Source organism: Vollenhovia emeryi, unplaced genomic scaffold, assembly GCF_000949405.1.
Source record: "Vollenhovia emeryi isolate VEMERY1.0 unplaced genomic scaffold, V.emery_V1.0 DF939139.1, whole genome shotgun sequence".
NCBI classification, from domain to species: Eukaryota; Metazoa; Arthropoda; class Insecta; order Hymenoptera; family Formicidae; genus Vollenhovia; species Vollenhovia emeryi.
In genome coordinates this window covers 1407205-1431073 of record NW_011967227.1, presented here as the reverse complement: position 1 = coordinate 1431073, position 23869 = coordinate 1407205, and the positions used below count along the sequence as shown (strand labels likewise).

The window sequence follows — 23869 nt, the reverse complement described above, 5'->3', positions numbered from 1 at the left end:
AGCACTTTCGATTTTAAAAATAATTTCTTACTTATTTGACAATACTTTTTATTTTTTGCACTTTCTATTTTTTATGACGCATTCGCAGTTCGTATTGCTCTTCCTGCTTGTACTTTCCTGCTGTGAGTAATATTATTATAATTAATACGATTATTCAATTACTGATGAATAATCGTGTGGCAATCACCGGGGAGCAATGGTGTCTGATTCACTTGCTCCTGCACGCGATCGTAACGTTTGTAATACTTTTCATGTACGCAAAATGAGTGAATATTGTTCTGCGAAGAAAGAATTATCGTTATTTAACACAGAATACAAATTTCATCAAAATGAGATATGAAATAGTGCCTTCAGATTGACTTCAACGCAGTTATTGTTAGAAAACAGTGTTTCTTTTACAGTCTAATTATTATGTAGCCTCCTGTAACGAAAACAATATGAACGTTGTGGTTCAATGGTGACATTGATCGGTTCTTCGTCGCGTCGTCGTGCCGCACCTATCCGACCGTTTTGTGTCGCACACAATGTTCACAAGTCCGTGATATTTTCCTTTTGAATATTTTATTCTCTCGTTCATTTTCTCATTCACTCATTCGTTTTTCGGTTTTTTATTCAACTAAACACTCTCTCGCATTCTCCCTCCATTTTACTCTTTCTTTTGCCTGTCAGTCACACATTTATATTTACTGATTGTATCTACCCTAGTAGCACTGGCGCAATATTGGGAAATAATGTGTGTAAATCTAATATTTCCAACATTGGTCTAATATTGTAAGATGGATGCTTTCTCTTATTTAGACCAATATGTCTATTCAATAATATTGGTCTAATATTGTATCAATATTCATATTACATTGTTAAAGATTTGCTAACGCAATTGCAATATAAATCTAATATTATATAATTATTATCATACATTATTTGCATTTTTATGACTTTATATTGGGAAATATTGGCCATATTTCTAATATGACCAATATTAGGTCAATGTTTAGCCAATGCACTATGCTACTAGGATAAGAAGTTTAAATTTATTTTTTGGAATTAATTATAAATATTTTCTTATTATTTTTGACAAATTGTATTTTGAAAATTCTGTTTTTTTATATTTCTTAAATAAATTTTTTGTGCAAAGTTTTGCTTCTATTAACAAACAAGTATATAATATTTTAAACGATCTATAAAAATGCGTAATAAACGTATTAAAATTAATCAATTTGAGCTCTTTAAATTTGTACTGGTAATTTATATAATATAGTTTTTCAATACAACAGCCAAAATGTTATTATTTACTGATTATATTTTATTTTGAAAAATATGTGCAACGTGAAAAAATCTTGGTATCGTACAACACTCGCAGTGGTAATATATGTGTAATATATTTACGTGTCACATATTACAATATAATAAACACAATATTATATACATATACAATATCGTGCATATATGTATATTGTAAAATATAGTTAAAAGTTGAAGTATATTAATCAATAAATGATTTAGAATGCGAATGGCCGAAGAACAGTTTTGAGGCATTGTTGCGCGTTTTTGATGAATTTAGGAGCAACTTCTTTGGCTACTTTCTGGAACGACTCTTCATAGCATTCTCTTATATCCGGGAAAATTCCGGCGAGTTCAGTTGCCGCCACCAAAGTTTCCTCTGCTAGAGGACGCAGTTGAGGAACCTCTTGCTCCCATACCTGAAAAAAGTGTTCGATTTCTTTTAAAAAGTTTTTTAAAAATTATAATTTAAGAAACGTCTTCAATAGATTAGGGTACAAAAGTATATTTTTTAATATTACTAGTGTTGTTTTATATTATTATAAGAAATATTTACAGATTGTCAAAAAAGAATGAAAAAATTTAAGAATTAAGACAGTTAATAATCAGATGACATATACTTACGTTAAGTATGCATGGAATCGCGGTCATCGTAGTTCCCAAACAATTGTAACCATCTTGATAAACCTTTGATGCACTTTCTTCGAAATTTTCTGCTGCCTTAATAAAGTTATTAAATTGGTCACTGGTCACATGCAGTTTACTCTCAAGGCAGGTATCAAAAGACGTCAATATTTCATTGATAGCATTTTGTCCTTCGTTGTACGCGGTGGTGCATTCTGTAGAAGTCTCAAGTTGTTTTTGGGATTGTTGAATTCCATTTTTCACCTGTCAATAGAAATTATTAAAATTTAGCAACATGCAATTTTTTAATTATTGCATTAAAATTTTCTATATGAAATTGAACTTTTTAAGGTACAATGAGAACTAATCATATTGCATTCCAAGGTAAATAAACCGAAAATATATTATTTAGAATTTTGTTTGAAACACCAGTTACTGAATATACATATTTAATACTTCTTGTGAAGCAGGTAAATTTTTCCTGTTAACTTTATAAAATATAAATCATGCGATTTAGATGGTGAGACTGTAAGAGTGTACGCGTAATTATTATTTGCATTTGTACTTTAATTTTATGAACACCATTTATCTGAATTATCTATGTTTATCAGCATTGCTAAACGATTAAATCTCTTTACTTATCTACTTATTCTTAATGACTGGTATAGATCAGCCATTTAAAATTAATATATATGATTAAACACAAGTAGTTCAGTTCAAAAATATAATATAGTATATCGTTGAATAACAAATATGGACCCTCCACTTTCATGAATGTATTTTACAAAATACTGAAGTAAAAATATGTAATATTTTTGCTTCGCAATGTAAATTGAGGTTAAAATTGTTTATTTATAAACCTGGGATGATATACAAACATAAGTTACTAGTATGATTTGATATTTATTAATGTAGAAAAATTGTTAGACGACGCTAGATTGGCAAATTTTAATTAAAGAAATTTATTGCGAAAAGTATTACCTGAGCCAGGGTTTGAACCTGGACTTCTCTACATCCTAGGCGAGCCTAGGTCTCACCAATTCGACCACTGAGGCTCAAACCCTGGCTGTGGTAATATTTTTCGCAATAAATGTCTTTAGTTAAAATTTGCCAATCTAGCGTCGTCTATAAATTTTTCTACATTGGTTAATCATGTACTGGCATCAAATAATTCTTACGTTATTTGATATTTATATTTTACGTTTTACTGTAGTCAAATTTAAATAAAGTCTTACGCCCTCAGCTATTTCCTGTCCGCGATTTTGTATTTTATTTCCAAGATCTTGTACTTCTCCAATTGTATCTGTAACTTTCTTTTGCATGTCACCGAATAGGGAACCCACGGGTTTATCAAAAATTCCAGCTTCTGCTGTCTGGAAAACCTAGAAAAGTAAAGAAATAATTTAATTAATACATTACATATGCGCCATATATATCCATAATTTTTTCAAATTATAGAGAAATGTATAACACATAAAACTTGTCAAAATTTTTACAACTTTTGATGGACGTTAAATTTGTATAATCCAAACAACTGTTCTAGATTTTGGAATCGAAAAACTTACGCAGACAGCTGCGATGATGCAACTTATAATGGTAATTTTAGACATTGTTGTTTTAACGTTGGCTTAATACGTCTTGAGACTTCTGGAACACTCTTCTCTTTAAACTAAAATTCGCGTTTATATAAGATATTCGCTTCCAACTTCTAGAGGATATCATGGCGATATGCAAATTAACTTGTCATACTGCGAATACTTACCTCAATATGCAATTATTCTAATTAACTAAAGAGTAAAAAATCGTTGTAACGAACAAAGTACATTACTCAAAAGGGAACGTTATAATTAATTATTATGACTTTTGCTATTTATTTTCGGGACTGTAACGTCTGTACTGACAATGAGTGACACAGCAATCGTTACAGTATATTTGACTGTAGCTCCATATTTATTATCTAGTTTGTTTTGATAATGTTAGATACTTTGGATATATGAATATGCAACTAAGACTATTAGATCAGCCTATTTTGTCGTGTAATAATGAAATACATAAATTTTGAGAGAGATTTATGGAATACGACTTCTCACAAAAAATGTCACGTGCTTAATGATATTTGGTCAAATAAGTTTTATTCGTAATACTTTTATTATTCACAAAATAGATATTGTAAAAATAAAAAAATTACTGTTACTTTAAAGTTATTACAAGTATACATATTTTTTGTAATTATGGAAGAGTTGAACTGGAAATGCAAAGAGAAACCCACATATTAGAATAAACCTTTTCATTATAAGATTAAAACATTAAGAAAAAAATTCCAAATATTAAAGTTAATTAAAAATTTTGTTTAAAAAATCAAGGAAGTTGAAATTTCTTTGAATAATTATTTTTTACTACTAAAACCATTAATTTCTGTCAGTAGCAGTATATTTGCATAAATGTAAACAATCTGTTTTTACCAAGTGTAATAAACCATATTGAAACGTTATTGTACAATTTTATACAATAATTTTTAATTAAAGATATTAATAGAAGTATAATGTGAATGACACAGTAATCTTTTGTGTCATTGTTCGAAATCGGATATTATCGGGTCATATTTTACGATGTACATAAATTTGCAACTCTTTTTGTATGTATGAGTTTTCTCGATGACGTTATAAAATTCTGTGACGGAATATACGTCCCCCGTGTTAATCTTTGTAGTGATGAAGATAATTAATTGTAAATTATTTTGTAATGTCGATATAATTAACAATTTCAACTTGAAGTAATTGTCTTACGTTATTGCCGATTTTTATGCTTAAATGTATATAGTCAATTATTTGTATTTGTTAATCTAACATCTTCAAATAGTAAAACTTGTCATTAAATTAATGCAGTTCTCAAATGTCACAGGACATTCTTCATATCTGCGGCATTCCACGATATTGAATAAATACTGCGGGAATTATAAAAACATATTGAATAAACTTTATTTTTGTTGGTAATTAAGTATGCAGGAATGGCAGGCAGCTATAGAGCTATTACATATGGTGACGATAAAGTAGTAAAAATATTCTTGAAATATTGCTAATGCAATATTGATATTCACCATTAATACAGCTATCATACATGTATGCAGTTGCTTATGTCATTTTGTAAGTAAAACTGAACCCTTTAAATAATAGGTCATCATAATATTTTTCTTAATAATTAAATTTCATAACTTTTCAACAGTGTACCAAAATTAAATTATTTTAAAATAAATGAAAATTTTGCGTTAAATTATGTTTTCGTAAAAGTTTAATAAAGATTATTCATTTATCTTGAAGACATCGTTTGTAGCTGGTCAAAGTTTCGGAGATTTGCCGTTTGAATCGTGGTAAGTTTGATTGAGTTTCGCATTTTTCCAATTTTTGCATATACTTTGCGAATTGGAAAGATTTTGCCTCAAAGTCGGTAACTTTATGCAGCAACTCCTTGTTGATGGTCTACAATAAATCATCAATTTCTATTAATATATTTAATATTTACTTCAGTTATTTAGTTACAACATTAACTTATTTAGTAATAAAGTTTTTTTCTTTTAAAGAAAAGGGTTTTTATAGAAGCAGTACGACATATTTTTGTTTCACATAAATAAACTAATTGAATAAAATAATATTCCTACTTCACAGATTAATTCTATGATGTTTTTCTCATTTTTCTTCCTTACTATTTTACTTTTAGTTATAAGAAGAATTAGAATATATATTGAAAGTATTTTTTTTAATACTCACAAATATAAATTAATATACATATATGTATATTAAAGGAAATTTTTAAGAAGATAATTACCTCAGTATATTGAATTTCTTTCGTCAGGAGACTTCCCTCAAAGGCTAAGGAATTCATGTCTGCATCCGCAGAATCAGTTACTTTTTCTACACATGACTGAAAGTGTGCAATAGTCTTTAAAGCATAATCATTTATATTGTTCTTCGATTTCTCGCAGGAGGTATCATTTATATTGCCAAGCTCGTTTTTCAAAGTTTCCATATCAGATCGAGCCTGTAATTGAGAAGTTTTCAGTCAGGGAATTTGTATCTGATATCGCAAATATGATTTAAGAGATTAGAAAGTGTTTCTTAAAAACAAATAATTTATTAGTGTGACTTAAAGCTTACCGTTTCTACCATCTCATTCACACGAGTAATAAATTTCTCGACATCAGTGGCTGCTAATAGTTTTAGCGTTTGTATCTGATTAAATGCTCGATTTTTTGCTTCTAAAATCATGAGCAGTAACTGATCTTTCGAATCTTCCGTTGGCGCCGTTGCTGCATTTGTCTGGGGAGAAATCATTCTACAATTGTAATTTATAAAATTATGTACATAATTTACAAGAACAATAACAAATTGCAAAATTTATTAAAGATAAAACGATACAATTGTTTAATTTGAAGACGTACATATTGAAGTTCCTTTCTAGCAAAATTAATGAAGTTTGTCAGTATATCTTACATATATTTGTGACACTTCTTGAAAATAATATTTTTTTAGCGAAAATTGTTTAAAAATTGACTTGTATTTAGAAATATAATATACTTACAAAGCTTAAGATAGCAAGTATGATAGTGAATTTCAACATTCTCCGATTCCGTGTTTCTTCAGTTACGACTTTTACCAAAAGATTTTTCCAAAGCGATATTCGGGTTTATATAAAACTGTAATCTTCTGTGTATCTTCGAGATATGCAAATGAGTATGTATTTAGATTGCACTTGTACCAATATGCGTGACTGATTTAATCAGTCCAATATCTGATAAAAAATAATGATAAGGAAAAAAACAAAACTCGTTGTTGTGGAAATTACTTTCACCATAATTTTACGATACGATATATCTCAGGTGAAAAACTCAAATTTTGAACGGAATTTTATGATAAATAAAGTTACGAATTCTGACACATTAAATTAATTGGCGAGAGTAGGAATGCATTGGAATTGATAACAAAGCGTATTATTGAGATCAGTGTATCCCGTCGGTGAAAATGCGAGCACGTTGATTACCGTTAGAACCAGCCTCACGAGACATGCGTGTGTATGATGCACGTATGCACGCATACGCACGTGCTCGCGCTCGTATACGTACAAATTCACCCCTATAAAATATTCCCATAGGAGAGGCGCACGGGGTGTCGTGGGAACGGTCTCGCCCGATATAAAGTGCCGCGCACATTTTTATGGGGCACGTATACGTTCAAGTAGCTCGGGGATTCCTTTGTAACGAATCGGCGACGAGTCTTCTCGCCTGGGAGTCGCGCACCGAGTCAATCCAATGAGAATATATTTTTTTTCCCTCCTCCGAATCAGAGAATGCTATAGCAGACACAATTCCAGTTTTCTACGGAGTACGTTGCACGCATGTTGGCCAGATAATTATCAAATTTCATAATAATACCTGTACAATAAATCCAAACCGTCTGCCTCTCTTTCTCCTTCATATAAAACGATAAATTGCTATTATTGCTATGATGCTCGTATATTAAGTAGCGGTATCAAAACCATTATTTGTCATATAAAGCTTTGTCATCAAGGGATAATTAATTTTGAACTTGGAACACATTTGGATGGCACAAAGCGTTCTTTAATTAATACTTTTCCGGCAATTAGCTCAATTAAATACGTAACCATAATTCTTACATTAATGTATTACCTACGTATTTACTATTTTTGTGCACGCTAGCATTACATATTAGAAACTTTTACTAATATATTATACATTAATTTATAAATTATTTATTTTAATTAATTATAGTTTTATTAATTCATTCTCCATACTAATTCAAGAATATATTTATATGTACATAAATTCATATATATTTTATATTTATGAAGAAGTTTTTTATTTGTTGCAAATATTTTTTGAGAAGTTTTAAATTAGGTTTTTAATGAAATATTTTAAATGAAATATCACCTTTGTGACATAGATAATTTGCGTATATTAATAATATTATACTATGAAGTAATTCTTCTTTTATTATAAATGTGTAATATATATAATTTTTATATTTTTCAGGAAGAAGCCATTAGTCTGGCGTACATTATAAAATTTTAGGTAAGTTACCTATTTTTCTATCCGCCTTGCATACTTTAAAACTTACAGCATATCTTGCTATTGTTTTTTATTTTTAATCCTACGTGTTTCCGTAAAAATACAAATGTTGAATAGGGTAGTGGTACAATAGACAGTAAAATCTACACATCTGTTCATCCGTTCTGATTCATTTCCTGTACATATCGATGACATGTGTGCACGATACTTCATATGCTCTTCATGCAAAACATACGAAATTGTGGAAACATAGATCAAAGGGATGTAAGTTAGATGCAAAAGTAATACTATTTATTTATCGAACTATATTCAAGTACAATTATCTAAATAATTTTACAGAAATATCTTCATATTATTATTGAGATAATTTATACTAAAATTTACTCTACCACAAATTAAATTATTTAAATTATTTAATTTGTTTAATCAACTTTAAGAATAAATTTATTTAAAATTTGTTCAAAGTTTTCTTATTAAATGTATTGAAACATCTTATAAATAATGGTGGTAAAAAGGCTTGATTTATTCTTTAGCTCAATATTGAAAGACTTTCTTTGCCAGGGAATTGAAAATTTAAAAATAAAAAAAGTTGGGAAGAAGTTAAAATTAATAATGGAAAATATACTTTGAATAAAAATTAAAATATCGAATTTTTGTCGTATTTAAAAAATATATTTAAAAATCCGCATTACGGAATGATTAAATTTCAATATACTGAATTCCCCTATTTTCAGAACACATTAAAAGAGAAAATATTAAAATTTATATCTGTTTACGTACTTTTAGGTAAGAATTTTTTTTGGAAACTAAGATACACTATACTTTTATTAAATAAATGCAGAACACAGTGAAATAAACACTTATACTTAAAAATTATATTAAAAAATATGCGAACAAACATATAACTCATTGTGCATAATTTTCTTTTAGCGTTATAGAAACATTCTTGCCTTCTCTTTCTTCTTCAATTCAAAATTTCAAGCCTTTGAATAAGCAAGTGTCTTTATTTATCAGTTAAGCAGACAAAATATATTTTGCTAACAATTCTAGTGTTAATTAGGGAATAAGTTGATCATCGGACTATTATTGTAGGCTGATTAAATCATCGGCACGAAGTTCAATAACTTCTATTGAAATTGCACCGCGAATGCATCACGTAAAGCATACCCCAGCCTTTCGGATTTGTTCACATGTCGAACCATCCGTTATCCTGCCGATTATCCAATGTCCACGGAACGGTCGTTCTATTGATCGTACTCGGGGATCAGTTTGCCTATCTAATCAACGTTTAACGACGCGCGGGAGGTCGGTGACGAAACGTTATGCTTCGTTAATTGCCATAACCCGATTTCACGTCGCGATTAAGCGCGTGTATGCTCGTTTATTCCCGTGTACAAATAACAATGCTCTTCGTGGCTCCATTGTTGCGCGGCACTTATTGTGCGAACCGCGTACACCAGCGAGAAGGGCCGGTTATGGGGCCTTGACTCAGAATTCCCATGACAGATCCTTCATCATCTTCTGCATTTTCTATTTTACAGTGACAGTAAAATAAGAAAAAAAAATCGATAGGAATGAAATTGACATCTTATCGAGTGATTTCAATTTCTTCCGCCTTCCTGCGGTAATCGAAACCGAGATCGTTTTATCGACTAACTCTCACGAATATCTTTGTCCATTCGGAATAACTTCCCATCGGATAATGCTTAGAAAATTGAGTTTGCGCCATGATTAATTTGCTGAATCACAGTTGATTCGTGGTAAGAAGCGTGCAACGGCAGAAGAAAGCGCTCATTAGCGCGCAATCTCTTAACCGGCGAAACTCATGCTCAAAACAAAGGCAACCGAGTAAGATGAATAAGGTCTCGTTGTATAACTTACACGGTGTTATTAACACGAATAAGACATTTTTCTAGTTGCAAGAGCAACTTCTTTATTAAGGCCCTACATGATTACGCCACATGACATATGATGCGTATCAAGCGTTGACATTAGACTTTTGCGTAATGAATACCTCCCAAGGAAACCTATTAGTTATCTCATTCTTTAAATTGTAACAACAATAACTCTAATTATACGGAAAGGAGCCAAAAATTAATAATAAATTTAATAAAACTATTTTATAAGAAACAAATATGTGTTAATGAGGAATAGAAAGAAATGTTAAGGGCCACGCTGGTCTGCTTCGAATAACTGCAATTTATTTATGACATTGAAATCTTGATTCGATATGGTTTAATCGCATACGCACGTAATATTGGAGAATGTTAAATATACGATCAAAGGATTTAATTCTTTGAATTGACCTGCTAACATTTAATCGTAAATTGAAAGCAAACGCGTAATTTCTGCATCGTTGCTAGCAAACACGTTCAACGCATCAAACATTCCATCGCCTCCACCTATTAACGGTATGTCAACGGATACTCGTAATGGATAAATTTTAATTGAGAACACGACTCCTGGGACTCGGGCACCGTATTATCGCGGTTTCCCTCGTCAATCTCACCGCGATATTAATCGGATTCCATGCAAATTTGTATGATTCCCTCTTTGTGAAGTTAGAATGTCATTTTTGAAATTTCGATACTGATAAAATTCTAGCTCTTCTCCAAACTGTTAAAAGAATTTCCAATTTGTTTTACGAAGAATTCTGATGGCTAAATGTGGCAAAGATCTAACAATTTTTCATCACAATTCTTGACAATAAAAATCGTTCGGAGGTGCGATACTATATGTATATGACCTAATTCACACAATTATTATTACACTATAACATTCATTGAATCCTTGCATTCATAATAAGAAATTCTTCATTTTAATCCCGACATATATTCACATAATTATATAACGTGATTAGTTAATCATATATCTATTAATAAAGAGGAAGATAGGAGTCTTAAGATTTTTCATTAAAATCTTCGTCTAATATTGTTGTTTTGTAATTCCGCCTTTTGTGTAATAGGAACGTCTAAGCTTTAAATAATCTCCTCGCAATATTACACGCGGAAAGGTGTTTACGAAAGCTACGTTAGAGCTTGCAGCACCTTCATTAATTACCGAAGTACGATAATTACGCTCGAAATTCTCCACGGTGAGATGATATACGCTAAACTACATGCTTCCGTTAGTACCTGTTAGCTCGATATGCATGGGAATATACCGGCATGTGGTTTTGTCACAGCCATATGGCGCGACCGTGAACGCACGTGCGAGAAAGACTCGAAAGACGTGTATATTCCATATAGAACGCTATTATCTCATGCTCTTTCCGCACAACGGAAGAAATGTTCAAGTGTACTGGCAAGTCGTCATAATAAACGTTAACAATTATAACGAAATTGTTCGATATTTTAATGATGAAATTTCAATGCCAGAAATTTTAATTACCGTGAAGGGATTAAAGAGGTGACGGTCTTCATTTAAGACGTTCAGATTTTTATTATACAGTATATTTAAATTAAAAAATAATATTTTAGTTTTCGTGAATTTTTTATGTTATCTGTGTAGTGATAATATATTTAGTAAGATATATTTTAAATCAAAAGAAATTAATTAATGTTTGCGGGGATGTTCATTTTCATTTTTCAACAACGGCAAAATCATTAATTTACTATTTCCGCTTTGTCAAATGTAGTTTATGAAAATTTGTATGTTTCTAATGAGGTATTCATCGTAATAAATCGGTCTGGTTGCGAACCGACGGTTGACGCGACATAATGTACTCTTGCATATATAAAATAATGCAATTATTCGTCTGTTGATACAGTAGTAAACAGATTTTGCAACAGTATGTTGTGTTCTCGAAACCGGTTATTATCAACGCAACGTCACACGCCGTAACTTGTGCCGAACGAGTATTTTGAACTCGTTTGTATGTGGTCACTTGTAATTTGTAAGTGAATACACTATGTCTGACAATATCTTCGTTATGCTTCTTAAAATTCACATGTACATATAATCGTTACAATCGTTAAAATATTATTATTATTATGAAAATATAGTAACAGGATACTTGTTGGGAAAACGTATCGACACTATCGACATGGTAAATTTTACAATTTTACCAGCTTGAAAATATTAAAAGTTTATGCTGTTTGAAGTTCTCTTTGACGGAAGAACGTACTTTCACCGAATTTATCGCTTCATATTGGTAAAAGAGTACTGAAAGCTAATACAATTACAGACATTTTTTAAATTGAAAAATGGGAGTATTATATTATTTCGAGTGCTTTCAAAGCTTTCAGAGTTGTTTATGATTGTGTAATCAGTTTTTTGAACTTGTACATATTTTTTGTTCTATATATATTCTATATACAATATTTATTTCATTTTCAGACTTGTACGCTTTATGTTCTGACCATTACAGATATTGTTTATAATCATAGTTACTAAAGACTGAATTTTTTAATGTAACTCTTGGATAACTATTTCAAACCTGTCAAATCATATTAAGAAGTAGAAGTTTGTCCTTTCCCAGGTAGCACGCATGCATAGTTCTATGCATATTCTTCTGGAGTGCAAATATTCTTAATTTCAGAATATTTCAATCGAATATTCTACAAATATATATAGATTATTACAATTAGAAATTGTATATTCATAACAAAGAAGAACGTTTTTAGAATATTCATCGAGTTTATGTATTGCACATGGTTTATTGTGTAATACATTTATCTTAAGCAAAATGAAGTGAAACCTGTGATCATACCATATATAACCGACACGCTAGATTCGATAGATTGTTCTATTCACATTCGAAAAAGATTTATAGTAGTGCCAGTCGAATGTTCTACGAAGATAAATATATAAGAATGACCTATGGAATACTCCAAATATTCTGGAAGAATATTCTTACGATGTTCATAGGAGTGTCTTGTGTAATCTGGGTTAATATCTGATAATCTCAGTGTTCTTTCAGTTTTTCCTCAGTTTAAGTATAATTTTAGAATATTGCCAGTTGGATGTTAAAGGTCCGGTGATTCGCACGACGGGTAAAGGGTGCTAGCATAAAAGGGTGCTACCAGAATAGCAATGGCCTATGTCACCGTAGCTGTAGTTGCAGGTTTCATGGAAGATGTTGGGAGTGTCGCCCTTCCGATCGCGCGAGACACAAGTGCACCTACCGTTCGTTACTCTTTACACCTGTGCTCACACATAACGCCCCGGTATTCCGGGTGTGCGTGCGCCACGACGTATTGTGAAACTCTTGTACATACGTGCGTAACTGAGCTGTGCTATGTGCCTGAAAAAAAATTCGACCGAAATAGTCGCAGCTGGGCAACGCACGATTGCGGCTCACGACCTTTTTCGAGGCGACCGCGGAGATTTCTATTGCGCGCAGAAATAAGGGACAAGGCCACGACCACAACGTGTGTTAAAATAATGATATTCGCTCTGGAATATACGTGTACAGTGTCAAGTACGGCGAGGCAAATAAGAAGGACAAGACATTTAATTTTACCCGTCCAGGTTATTTTTGTTGCCGATGGTAGAAATAAAAAAATCCACATCGACATTTCTTGAAGACTGTAAGGAGAACGCGGTCTTTTTCTCGGTACGAGAAGATTTCTTGTTACAAGGAGAAAACTTCGAGTTAATCAAATAGCTTTTCGTATTTTTGTACCACCGAAAAGAAATTCGTAATTAAATTACGTAGAAGATAAAATGGCAGGAAATACTGTACTGGCTCTTACGTTTTACTGTCTTGTTTTTTAGTGTTTATCATATTTGTCACGTTTCTTGTGTTTCTTATATGTTGCAATAAAATTATAAACACCAATGTTTTTAATTATTAAATTGCTAGCCGTCCCCTTAAAACTTCTTCGAGTATTCCTTCTAGATCAAAGTTCAAATTTGATGTGATTAAACGTAGAAAATCTTGAGAATAAATTTCCTGCATTTAATATCGTGTTTAGCTTTCGAATCCGAGTACAGGAGTACGGGAGGACGTAGGAGAGCAAAGGCAGATGTTGGATTTCTTTCGTCATTTTCGTCGCGCGCCCTTAAACGCGGAAAGTAAATCCAAGTATCGCAGCTGCTTGAAGGGCGCACGTCATTGAAAATTTTGATGCTCCGTTAGATGCTAGATCTGCCTTGTTAAACTAAAGCTTAAGCCGTGTGCAGCTTAAAGTTCCAATTATGTAATAAGAATTGCGTAATGCATTCCTGTTTTAAGTACTCTAGTTTTGAATTGTATGCAGCAGCGTTAAAATAATTTTAGTTAAATCAACAGCTTTTTATTTGTCTCGATACCACTAATTAATTAATTAAATTATTCGTTTAAGTTAGATCATTATTTAATAAATTACTTTTGTCTTTTGTTATTTGAAACATTGACGTATGGAAACTTGCTCTTGATGAGTTTCAATTCCAATAAATTGCTATTACGTTTTTCTATTTCGAAAATTGTCCTATTTTTCCAATTAAGAGTTACACAACAAGAAAAAAGAACTTAAAGATAGTCAATCACTTGGACAGGTTTCCAGCAGCAGGGAATGTCATAATTTTCAAATATTTTCCACCGATTTGCTGTATCCTAAAGAAAAACAGATTCTATTCGACGGGAGAGCTCTCTGGGCGAAGAGAGGCGTCGGACTCCGCGGTAAACTTCTCTCGGTCTCAGCAGATGTACGAGCATTTGCCTCGGCAGCTGCTCCTCTCACCGCCGTAAACTTCGGATATCCACCCCGGCTTTTCGTTTTGAGTTGACCTGAAATCTCCATTATCTCGGCAACCAGCGTCGATCTGCAAGAGATCGCAACGGTGATCTCCGGATTGCCAACGCCGATGTAAATTTCTCCGATCCAGCGCAGGGGAATCGAGCCCGAGTCGTTCTCTCGGGAGGCGCAATCACGTGAAAAACCGGTTTTGCTTCGTCGATTTAACTTGGAGCGGAAGCCGATGATCGGGGTACTGCGAAGTCTAACTATATCCCTGAGACTCGCATGGTAGGGAGGAGGAAGCAACTTGGGTCCGACTCGGGGCCAAGGCATTCACGTTACAGAAGAGAGGAGGGATTGATTTTTATTCGGCTGGTTTCAAGCGAGAGAGAGAGGGCTCTCTTCTGCCATATACGTTCCTGAAATTTTATATAAAGCGCGAAAAAAAACATTTGCTTAACAAAAGACGTATAATTTCTAATTTAATTAATTTTAACTGTAAAAATCACTTTTAATCTTTATTAATTTTTATCCTCTGGTTAAAAAAAAACATATCTAGCTATAATATAATATACATAGTAAAAACTTATAAATTTTGTAAAATTGATATATATAAATTTTACAAAATTTATAAGTTTTTACTATTTAAAAATTAAACGATTTTATTATTTGGAGAAATATATATTCATGGATAAGGGATTTTAAAGAAACGTAAAACTACGAAACTAACAAATTTGGAACAGGAACTCAAACTTACATAAATCGATTATAGAAGTCTACAAGCAAAAAGTAAAATTGTATTACGCAAGAGCATTTCGTCTAGCAACTGTAGAGGAAAGATGCAATAAAATGTATATTCTTAAAGGAAGGGCCTGACAGGTCTATATCTGTCCCTGACAAACGGCAGAGTGGGATAGTGCGACCTGGGTCTGTTGGACCCTCAGCACTCGCGTCTAGAGTCTCTTAGGGGGGGTTGTCGTATGTCCGCCGGTCAGGCTGGTTTGTGCCTCGAAACAAACTCCTCTCCATCGATATCGCACGGTGAAAGTCGACGCAACGTTGCGTCGCGTCGTTCTCTGCGGCAAAAGTGAAACGGCGCGGCGGTGTGCCCTCACGAAATTTAAATTTCATTGATAAGTGCCCGTCACGCCTCGCGTCCTCCATTAAATTGTTGTACGGCCGAATCATCTACCTGTGTTGTCTGTGAATCCAGATGGCGCGTCTGGATCGTGAAAACGTTGAGTTTACGTTCGAAAGCCGTGGCATCGTCATCGCCCGTTGGATTACCTGACGAATTCTCTCTTCGATCCCAATTGTCGAAACGGTTTTTCAATGCGCAAATATTTTCGCTGATTCTCCGTTTCCTCGTCGACATAGACTGAGAAACTTCGTCGTGCGATCGTACTTTTCGAGCCGCTCGATTGCGCAAATTCGTTCTCGAGTGGAAATCAGTGACTGATGAGTTTCCCGAAGATGGTTCGCGAGAGTGTCGAACGCCCTGACTCCTCAACCGCGCTCTCCACGCGAGAGATCAAACGTACTTTTGAGTTCCGGTGGGGTCGCCGGAAGTAGCTGAGCGTGACGGCGACGGTTCTAACGGAAAAACGTGGGAACTTGCGCCGCGTAGCCGCGCTTCGCCGCTGCCCCATCAGTTGACGCACGCTAAACGACCTCGGGGATAATCGCGTTATACACTTTGTGACAAATGCTTCTCTAACCCGGGAAAGATCTCTATCCCGAGTCGATATCGCGCGCAAGTCTCTCGCATTAGCGATAGATAAAGACGAGTGCAGCAAGAAAAAAAAACGTTAAAAAGGACAATAACGGGTGGAAGAGATCAACTTGTTTTATGCAAGCCTTTCGGGTGTCTGACGCATCAATTGTCTCGTCGGAAGCGTTTGCGTTCAACGGCCAATTACGTGGGTGGGAAAGTGTTGCGTCTACTAAATTCGACGGAAGTTCACAGGAGAGTTTGTCAAATGTACCGAAGTCTCTCTCGGTCGTGATTAATTGGTGCATTAAAGCGGCGCGTTAAAGTTAGTTCAATTGATTATACTGTGAGTGGAGTGTTCCGGGAAAAGGGGTCCACTCGCGAAACGTAAAAATACCACGTTCGAAAGTTGAATGGAGCTGGTTCTAGTCTCACACATGTCCATGTCCGTCCGACGTTTACACAGTTGACCAGTTTGCGAGATTTGCGTTGAAAATATTCTCGACGAAGAAGTTGTCGCGCGTTTCGTGGAGAAACGACGATTACGCTGCAAAGAGAGAAGGGATCGTGGAAGGAACAGCAAAACCGGCGATACGGAGAGAGCGAGGAAACTACGATCGGAATTTGCGATGCTCTTTGTAACGACAGACGTATTGAGGACGCGGACAGTCATCATTTAAAAATAACAGAAAGAGATCGCAAGGCATCGTCACGTAAGACGGGACGCTGGCTGCATTGTGCGGTGGAATACGTGGTTCTCCAAGTGTTATCCGCGAGGTGTTCGCGACGTCTGCGAGCGGCGGGCCGCAGGGAGAGGGAGAGAGTGAGAGAGTGAGTGAGTGAGTGAGTGAGGTGGTCGGAGAGAGGAAAGACTTAGCGGCGAGACCAGAAACGGAGAGAGAGACCGATCGGAATCCCACTCTTCTAGGTGGAATCTCTGACGTCAGCCTGGAGAGCAAGCCGTATGACCAGTTCGGGATCAGCTCGCTGGTAAAAAGAGACGAAGAAAAAGAGGAAACGGGGGGGAGAGAGAAGGAGAAAGAGGAGAAGGCAACAGCCTCCTCTCTCGCGTCCATCTGGTTCTTACCGGCCGGCAGCATCTCGCGTCGCCATGTCCTCCGCGCATCGCGACATCCATCACCAGTAGTAGCGTTTATCCCTACCTTTTATCCTCTCCTCTCCTCTCCTCTCTCTCTCTCTCTCTCTCTGTCTTTTCGCGGCATCCATTCAGTGGACGTTGTGCTGGACTAAAATTATCCTGGTCGACCACGATCTACGCGCGAGCGGAGTAGTAGCTCCAGCGCGGAGCGTTTCGGAGCTGGCTGCGACCCATCAGGCGCTTACCTGACGCGCGAACAGTGTGTGATAGATCGAGTGTGTGAATGTCGCGCAAGATCGGGCCAGTTTCGATTTCACAATAGGATGGTGCTTGACCGATGAGTGACTCCGCCGGTACCATTGATGTCGCTCTTGATGGGAAGTGATCTGAACGTCACTCGAAGGGATTCGACGAATAATACGGGAGTTTGGGGTCTGCATCGTAATAAGGAGAAGGTGAAAGGCCACAGCCGTGGACGAATTGAGACCCAACGAAACAAGCTCGCGCACAGTGCTTCTAGCGAGTCCCTCGCACTTTGATGAGGCGTTTGCGTATATTCGAAAAGGAAACGTCTTCATCGATCTCTCTCTTTCGCTCTGTACAAGCGGTAAGTGCGCGATCGCGAGGATCACACCTGCGTCGCCGAGCGTGGATGTCATTGGGCGTCGGTGACGTCGCGTATGGTGCACCAAAGGATACGCGGGTAACCGCCGACGATCCGTTGCGTTTGGATATTTGACGCGAGCGGTACTGCTCGTCCCGAAAACATCGCCGTCTGAGAGAAATGGGAAACCACCCGTCCGCCCACCAGCCGCTCGAGAGGGCTACCAGCCATGCTGGGAACGGTCTTCGCCTCTCGGTACGTCGCGGTGTTGTTTTTACGTCAAACATTACGTTTACTATTACTTGCGCGTGCTACGCTGTCACTGGTATCTGGTGATACCAGACGATACTGTCACGCGCGCGTACAATACACGCGTGACAGCTGTAACCATACGGTATTGTTCAGGGTGTTTAATCCTTCAGCGGTATGCCAACGGTTGTATCCATTGACAGTTCCCCTTTTAATGCCTAGCATTTTATCTCTGGAAATTTAAAATGGAATTAAATTGAAACTAAATGTGAAAATGTGGAAACAGACCAAGAGATCTCGACCTACTTGATCTTCAACCTTTTCACCACCGAGTTATTGTTCTATTTCTGGTTTTTTAGTTTCTATTGAAGTAATACATTTTCAGCAAATGCAAGCCAAATCATTGAGGTTTTGTTAAGTGGGACTTAAATGTCCCAGTGGTCCTGAAAAGGCAAACTTCAAGCAGAGGGCGTTATAATATGTGTATTAAGACATTTTTTAATTTACACGCGTTTTGCCTTGCTGAAATTTGTTGAAATAATTTAATTGCAAGGACCCTAAACTTGTAAAAAAATTTTTAATCAGATTTCTTTGCTAAAGCACTAACATTTTTGCTTAGTTATAAGCGTATCAACACTGTCATCGTTGATAACACAAAATCCATGAATGTTGAGGATAAATTGCATGTCATGGCGTGACCATCAACGTTTTTCCTCTTAAACGTTTTGCGAACGGGCGCACGAAGGGACGGTTTATTCCACGCTTCATAAAATCCGAGATTCGCAGCCGTCGGAAATGACGGCATGCCCTTCTTATGACTTCCATTTTTCACCCTCGGTTACACCCCTTGTGCATCCTTATTTCTCATTTCGTCCTCTCGCAATTTTCCGCGTACAGTGACTCACACATTTGTTCGCATATTTCTAGATATTACAAATACTTCTCCTTTCTGAATTTTCGATTCGATTATGTTTTATTGCGTGTGCTTATTCTGTCACGGGTAATATTGGTTTAGAGTCCCTTTCTCTCTCTCTAAAAGAAAGAGAATACATTCTTAATATCTAAAAATATACGAGTAAATATGTAACTGTGCATCTTCGACGTTTTGTCAATGTCGTGATGAAGAGTTACGTTGTAATCTAACAGAACTTTAATACCACTTCATCGTGAAAAACTTTGTTTACCAGAGGTGAAAATATCTTTACAAAAAAATGAACAGATAAATTTAAAATACCTCTATGCTTTGCATAACAGTAAAGTTACATTATTTTCCCATAAATTAATCTTCTAAATGGGGAGAATTGTTTTTAGAAAATAATTGTTTTTAGAAGAAGTGCCGCAGATATAACTTTATTCCGTAGGTGTCGGACTATTATAAACCCGCAAAAATTTAAAGCAAATGAATGAAGGTGGGATAAAATCGATGCACGTTCTCTTATTCCTGAAATCGCTGACTGTGCACCTCAGGTATTTCCGTAGCGAGGAACTTCATTAACGTGGACGCGTGACGTCAGTCACATTGGCCACAACGTGACTAATATATTATTTGCGTTGCGCTGGACTTTTGGTGTCATCGTGAACATTACGGACTTGCTTGTGAGAATTCAATTTCCGTGACAATCGAATATTCCCACAAGCGCTTGGAAATCCTTGCGCGACGTAAATCCTTGGTACTCACCGCGCCGAGACAATCAATGCGCGAATTATGTAAGCTCGTAGTGCATTCGCGAATCCCCATTTCGTAGATGGTATGACGCACCTCATGCGTGACGGTTTCGACAGCGAAAATGACGATACAACGAGGTGCGGTTGGCGCTCGCGTTTCAATGACCTTTGCTCGCAAGCACGTGTCCGAACCGGCGTTCCATCCATTGAATCCCGTAAACGCGACATACAATTTATAGTTGCGAAAAGCTGCTGATGCTGCTGTATCATTCGGAATATTGTGAACATTGAAAATCACTTTTGAAAAGCGTTGAAATAAATTATTCGCAAATATTACAAATATAATAACTTTCATGCTTTTTCATGAAATGAAGTAACATTGTAGAAATACTTGATAGGATTTAATGATTATCTTTTGATATTGCTGTTGTTAATGTGAAAAATAACAATTTTTAGTCGGTTTTTTTTTTAGTTTATGTTCATCGTATGCAGCCTTTACTCGGATTTTCATCTTTTATTATTATTATATTTTTCCTTGTCATTATTTTATTCTACAAAAGTATTCAATTAATGCATATGTGAACTGTCTCTCTTTTAAAGTATATATAAGTGTTTTATTTAATCTGAAATATATTAACATACTAATTATCTTGGGAATATTATCAACTGTAATTTTAAGAGATTTAATAAGCACAAAGTATTCATACTTTATTATACGTCTAATGAAACTTGTAAAATGCTTATTAATTAATTTAATAGTAATTGTAAGGCGAAAGAAATTTGCATAAATCATATCTAGCTTTTAAGGTGTAAAACTAATGTTTTATTTGCAAAGCATAAATACGTTTTATGAAGAGAGAATTTTTATACTCTACGCTTTGACACAACAGCTTTGAGATATGATACAACGAGTGAGGCGAAAAAATTTATTCTCATATAGTGTGCACAAAAGAAAGCCGGAGCAAAATTTCTTCCGAGTGAGAAGCACTGCGGATTTATTTTATAAAAGCAAGCGGCCACGGAATAAACAAACAAGCGCTAGATTTTCGAGATGAATTTGACGAGACGCTCGCTTCCTTTGATGAAAAAGGCTTTTGCCTTGTGTCCTTTCGTTGATATTTAATCCCTAGGAGGCAAGTGGAATAGTTTAAAGCTTGCAAGAGTGGTAATAGAAATAGCTGGATGTTGTGCTCCCTTAAATTTATCGTGCGGTATAATTACATGATGTTCATTACGCGTTTTAATTAGTGGAATTACGTCGAGAAAATTTCGTTTCTGCCAGCTAGACTTGCGATATTTGGTTTAATGGTTTTCGCGATGTCGAACGACTCATTTTCTCTGTTTTTCCTTCTTCTATACTTATTCAACATTATAATGTACAAGTGTAACTTAATGTCCGCAGAACAAATCGACATCTTGAAACCGAGATGAGTAATGTCATCGTGGCTTGGCAGCGGCAGAAAAAAAATACTGTAACGAATTCAGCCACAAAGTCTGTGCAAACAATTACGTAACATACGGATATTTACTCTTTTATTATACGCATAATGAAACGTAAAATGGACTCTTATAACTTTTTAAACGTTTATTAATTAATCCCGTGACAATTAAGTTAAAACCGGCGAAGGAATTTTAAAATAATAAAGAGAGAGACAGCGAGTATTAAGATAACAACGGTTTTGGATTGAAGATGCTGTTAAAAATGCTGTAATATGTTTTTTTTGTCAAAGTCTGCAAAATTAGTGTCACCCACGAGCTATATTTCAAACACGTAATTATCTGACAGTCTAATTACAAGAATACACAATAATGCGTTTAGCCAGATTGGAGATCTAAAGGGATATAAAGGCAGTGCTTCAAGCTAATTTATTTCGAGGAAGAAGACACGGTAGCACGCAAATTACGGAGATGCCTGGCCGGTCGAGCGACCGGCCAGCGTATCGCGATTACATTCGAATCGCGTTTTACGCACGGTCAACACATATAAATCTAATCGCACGCATGAATCCACACTCGCATGCGTGCACACGCCCGCGGTCACGCACACTCGCGGCCAGGGGATCGAACTCAAGGATAACTGGTGCCGCACGCAGCGATCGCTTCGCGACGATAGAGATCCAGAAATTGCTAAGCCGTTCGAAACTACCGATTACCCGTGCACGAGTGAGATTTTATTCTACGATTAGACACTGCAGCTTACGGAAGAATTCAATCTTTACCTCCAAAGAGTTTAGAGAAAGGAATTCAGTACATAATTTTTTCTGCTCACAATATTTAGTATACTTTGCTATTTTGCTTTTCAAATTGATTATTTTTAATCTCCTGTGCAGTTTTCAAATTTAAAGAAAAGAAGAGGAGGAGAAGAGAAAGAGTGAGAACTTCATAGTTGATTTACCTCAACATCTCGAGATTATATTTAATAGACATTAGACAGTTTTGAATAACTTTTGTATTTTTTACTTTTTATTTTTTCAATGTTAAACAAAATGCGCGTTTATTTGCCCCTCCCCCCCTCTTTTACTCAATTCTTTAACATGTTAATCGATCCGCAGAATGTAACATTTAATTATACTTTGATTAAAAGGCAATCGATTGCGCAGGCTAAGAACCACACGTTGCATTCCTATACTTGGTGTTTCCATGTTGCACGACGGCAACACGCCACGTAGCTTTGCGTGAAAGCCTACTCATTCGCACTTTTCTGCGTACGCGTGTATCCGCCACTGTTGTTGTACGCGCAGACACCTGCCGCGGTGAAAGGGCTCAATGCAGATTTACACGAGATGCGTGAACCAGGCGTATCCACAATGTCTCTGGTATTTCACGCTGATTTTTTTTTCCTCTGCTCTCCTCATCGAACGCCCGACTATTCTTTCGCATCGCTGCATTATCCGAGTGTCTTTACACAACGTGGACCTCGCACTTTCCATGCGCCATTTTTTCTACGAGCCTCCACTTTCTTGACGTTATTTAACGTGGGATGTAGCTCCCCTGCGCGAGTGCTTTGTAATCCTGACTCCAGCCTATTCATCACGCTGAACAATGCGGCACCCATAATCGGGATACCTTTATAAACTTCAAATGTTTCTCGACTACGTTCCATCTGTTCAGGATTTTTCAGGCAATCTCACCGGAATGTATATAATATATAACGATATATCTATTTAACTCATTGTATAATTTTTATTTCGTAAACAAACTAATTGTAGAATATTTTTAGCACTAATTTACAAATTATGATATTGTACGTCTACGGCAAAATTATAAATTTGACAAAATAAATTAAAATTTATCACTTCCAGCTCTCGTATTACAGTAAGATATTATAGTAAGAGAAAACACTGTTATCAATATTTAGCAACATTAATAACAAAACATATTAAACACAATTTTTATACGTTTTACTTAATTTAAAATTTATACTTTCATTATTAAGTGTATACGAATTTTATAAGAGAAACATTTTTATGTAAATTAAAATTTATGAAGCGTGTAGCTAATCTTAATTGCATTATTATTAGCATACTAATGAAAGCAATATTTTTATGATTCAAGTTTCTGACCTGGAAAATCTGCTGTAGGGTACAAAATAAAAATTGTAAATTATAAGCTCATCTATTTATCTATTAAATGGCGTTACAGTCCAAGTCGAACTCGGGCAGCTTCAAAAAATATAAATTATTATCGTATCAGAATAAGAAAATCATATCGTTAACGGAGCTTTCAAGCTTCGTTTCATTTTCTGAAACCATTCATCACATCACCATAATTCTAAAGCCGATCGATTAGCCAATCGCGCCATGCGATTTTTCAGCGTCGGGACTTCTTTCGTATACAGGGTGTGTCCTAATACCCGTATGTCCCGTAGATAGACCGGGGTAAACTGAATAGAAAA

The 23869-nt window shown here is 35.4% G+C and overlaps 3 protein-coding genes across 6 annotated transcripts in view; 1 reads left to right on the top strand and 2 right to left on the bottom strand.

The window, feature by feature from the left end:
• LOC105567268 (protein numb) overlaps positions 1 to 23869 on the top strand; it is a 59730-nt gene that overhangs the window by 19153 nt on the left and 16708 nt on the right. The window contains exon 2 of one of the 3 annotated variants that reach the window (XM_012021991.1): positions 7949 to 7987. Coding sequence is in view for 2 of the 3 variants with exons in the window: in XM_012021989.1 (XP_011877379.1) it covers positions 18241 to 18315 (75 nt within the window). In the remaining variant the exon portion in view is untranslated. Of the gene's footprint in view, positions 1 to 7948; positions 7988 to 17632; positions 18316 to 23869 lie in introns of those variants that run through there. The other 2 variants (XM_012021989.1, XM_012021990.1) reach the window with 2 other exon arrangements.
• LOC105567266 lies at positions 1283 to 3593 on the bottom strand. Its single transcript, XM_012021986.1, has 4 exons — positions 3471 to 3593; positions 3141 to 3287; positions 1906 to 2169; positions 1283 to 1700 (listed from the first exon to the last, which is right to left on the bottom strand). The coding sequence occupies exons 1-4, from the start codon at positions 3513 to 3515 to the stop codon at positions 1500 to 1502; spliced, it is 657 nt and encodes a 218-aa protein (XP_011877376.1). The 5' UTR covers positions 3516 to 3593; the 3' UTR covers positions 1283 to 1499.
• Positions 5200 to 16814, bottom strand: LOC105567267. Of its 2 annotated transcripts, none has more exons than XM_012021988.1 (5): positions 16755 to 16814; positions 6481 to 6690; positions 6057 to 6218; positions 5728 to 5940; positions 5200 to 5381 (listed from the first exon to the last, which is right to left on the bottom strand). In XM_012021988.1, the coding sequence occupies exons 2-5, from the start codon at positions 6517 to 6519 to the stop codon at positions 5208 to 5210; spliced, it is 588 nt and encodes a 195-aa protein (XP_011877378.1). In that variant the 5' UTR covers positions 6520 to 6690; positions 16755 to 16814; the 3' UTR covers positions 5200 to 5207. The 2 variants fall into 2 exon arrangements, with proteins under 2 accessions (XP_011877378.1, XP_011877377.1); XM_012021987.1 differs by lacking the exon at positions 16755 to 16814 and adding an exon at positions 15839 to 16508.

What these genes read in the sequence shown, in the direction of transcription:
- LOC105567266 (XM_012021986.1), bottom strand. Translation starts at nt 3,515, where the DNA reads ATGTCTAAAATTACCATTATAAGTTGCATCATCGCAGCTGTCTGC. An exon ending in GACAGGAAATAGCTGAGGGC is followed by an intron (nt 2,170 to 3,140) that starts GTAAGACTTTAT and finishes TTCTATTGACAG; the next exon opens with GTGAAAAATGGAATTCAACA. An exon ending in CGATTCCATGCATACTTAAC is followed by an intron (nt 1,701 to 1,905) that starts GTAAGTATATGT and finishes CACTTTTTTCAG; the next exon opens with GTATGGGAGCAAGAGGTTCC.
- LOC105567267 (XM_012021988.1), bottom strand. Translation starts at nt 6,519, where the DNA reads ATGTTGAAATTCACTATCATACTTGCTATCTTAAGCTTT. An exon ending in TACTTGCTATCTTAAGCTTT is followed by an intron (nt 6,219 to 6,480) that starts GTAAGTATATTA and finishes ATTTCTCCCCAG; the next exon opens with ACAAATGCAGCAACGGCGCC. An exon ending in AAGAAATTCAATATACTGAG is followed by an intron (nt 5,382 to 5,727) that starts GTAATTATCTTC and finishes GATTTATTGTAG; the next exon opens with ACCATCAACAAGGAGTTGCT.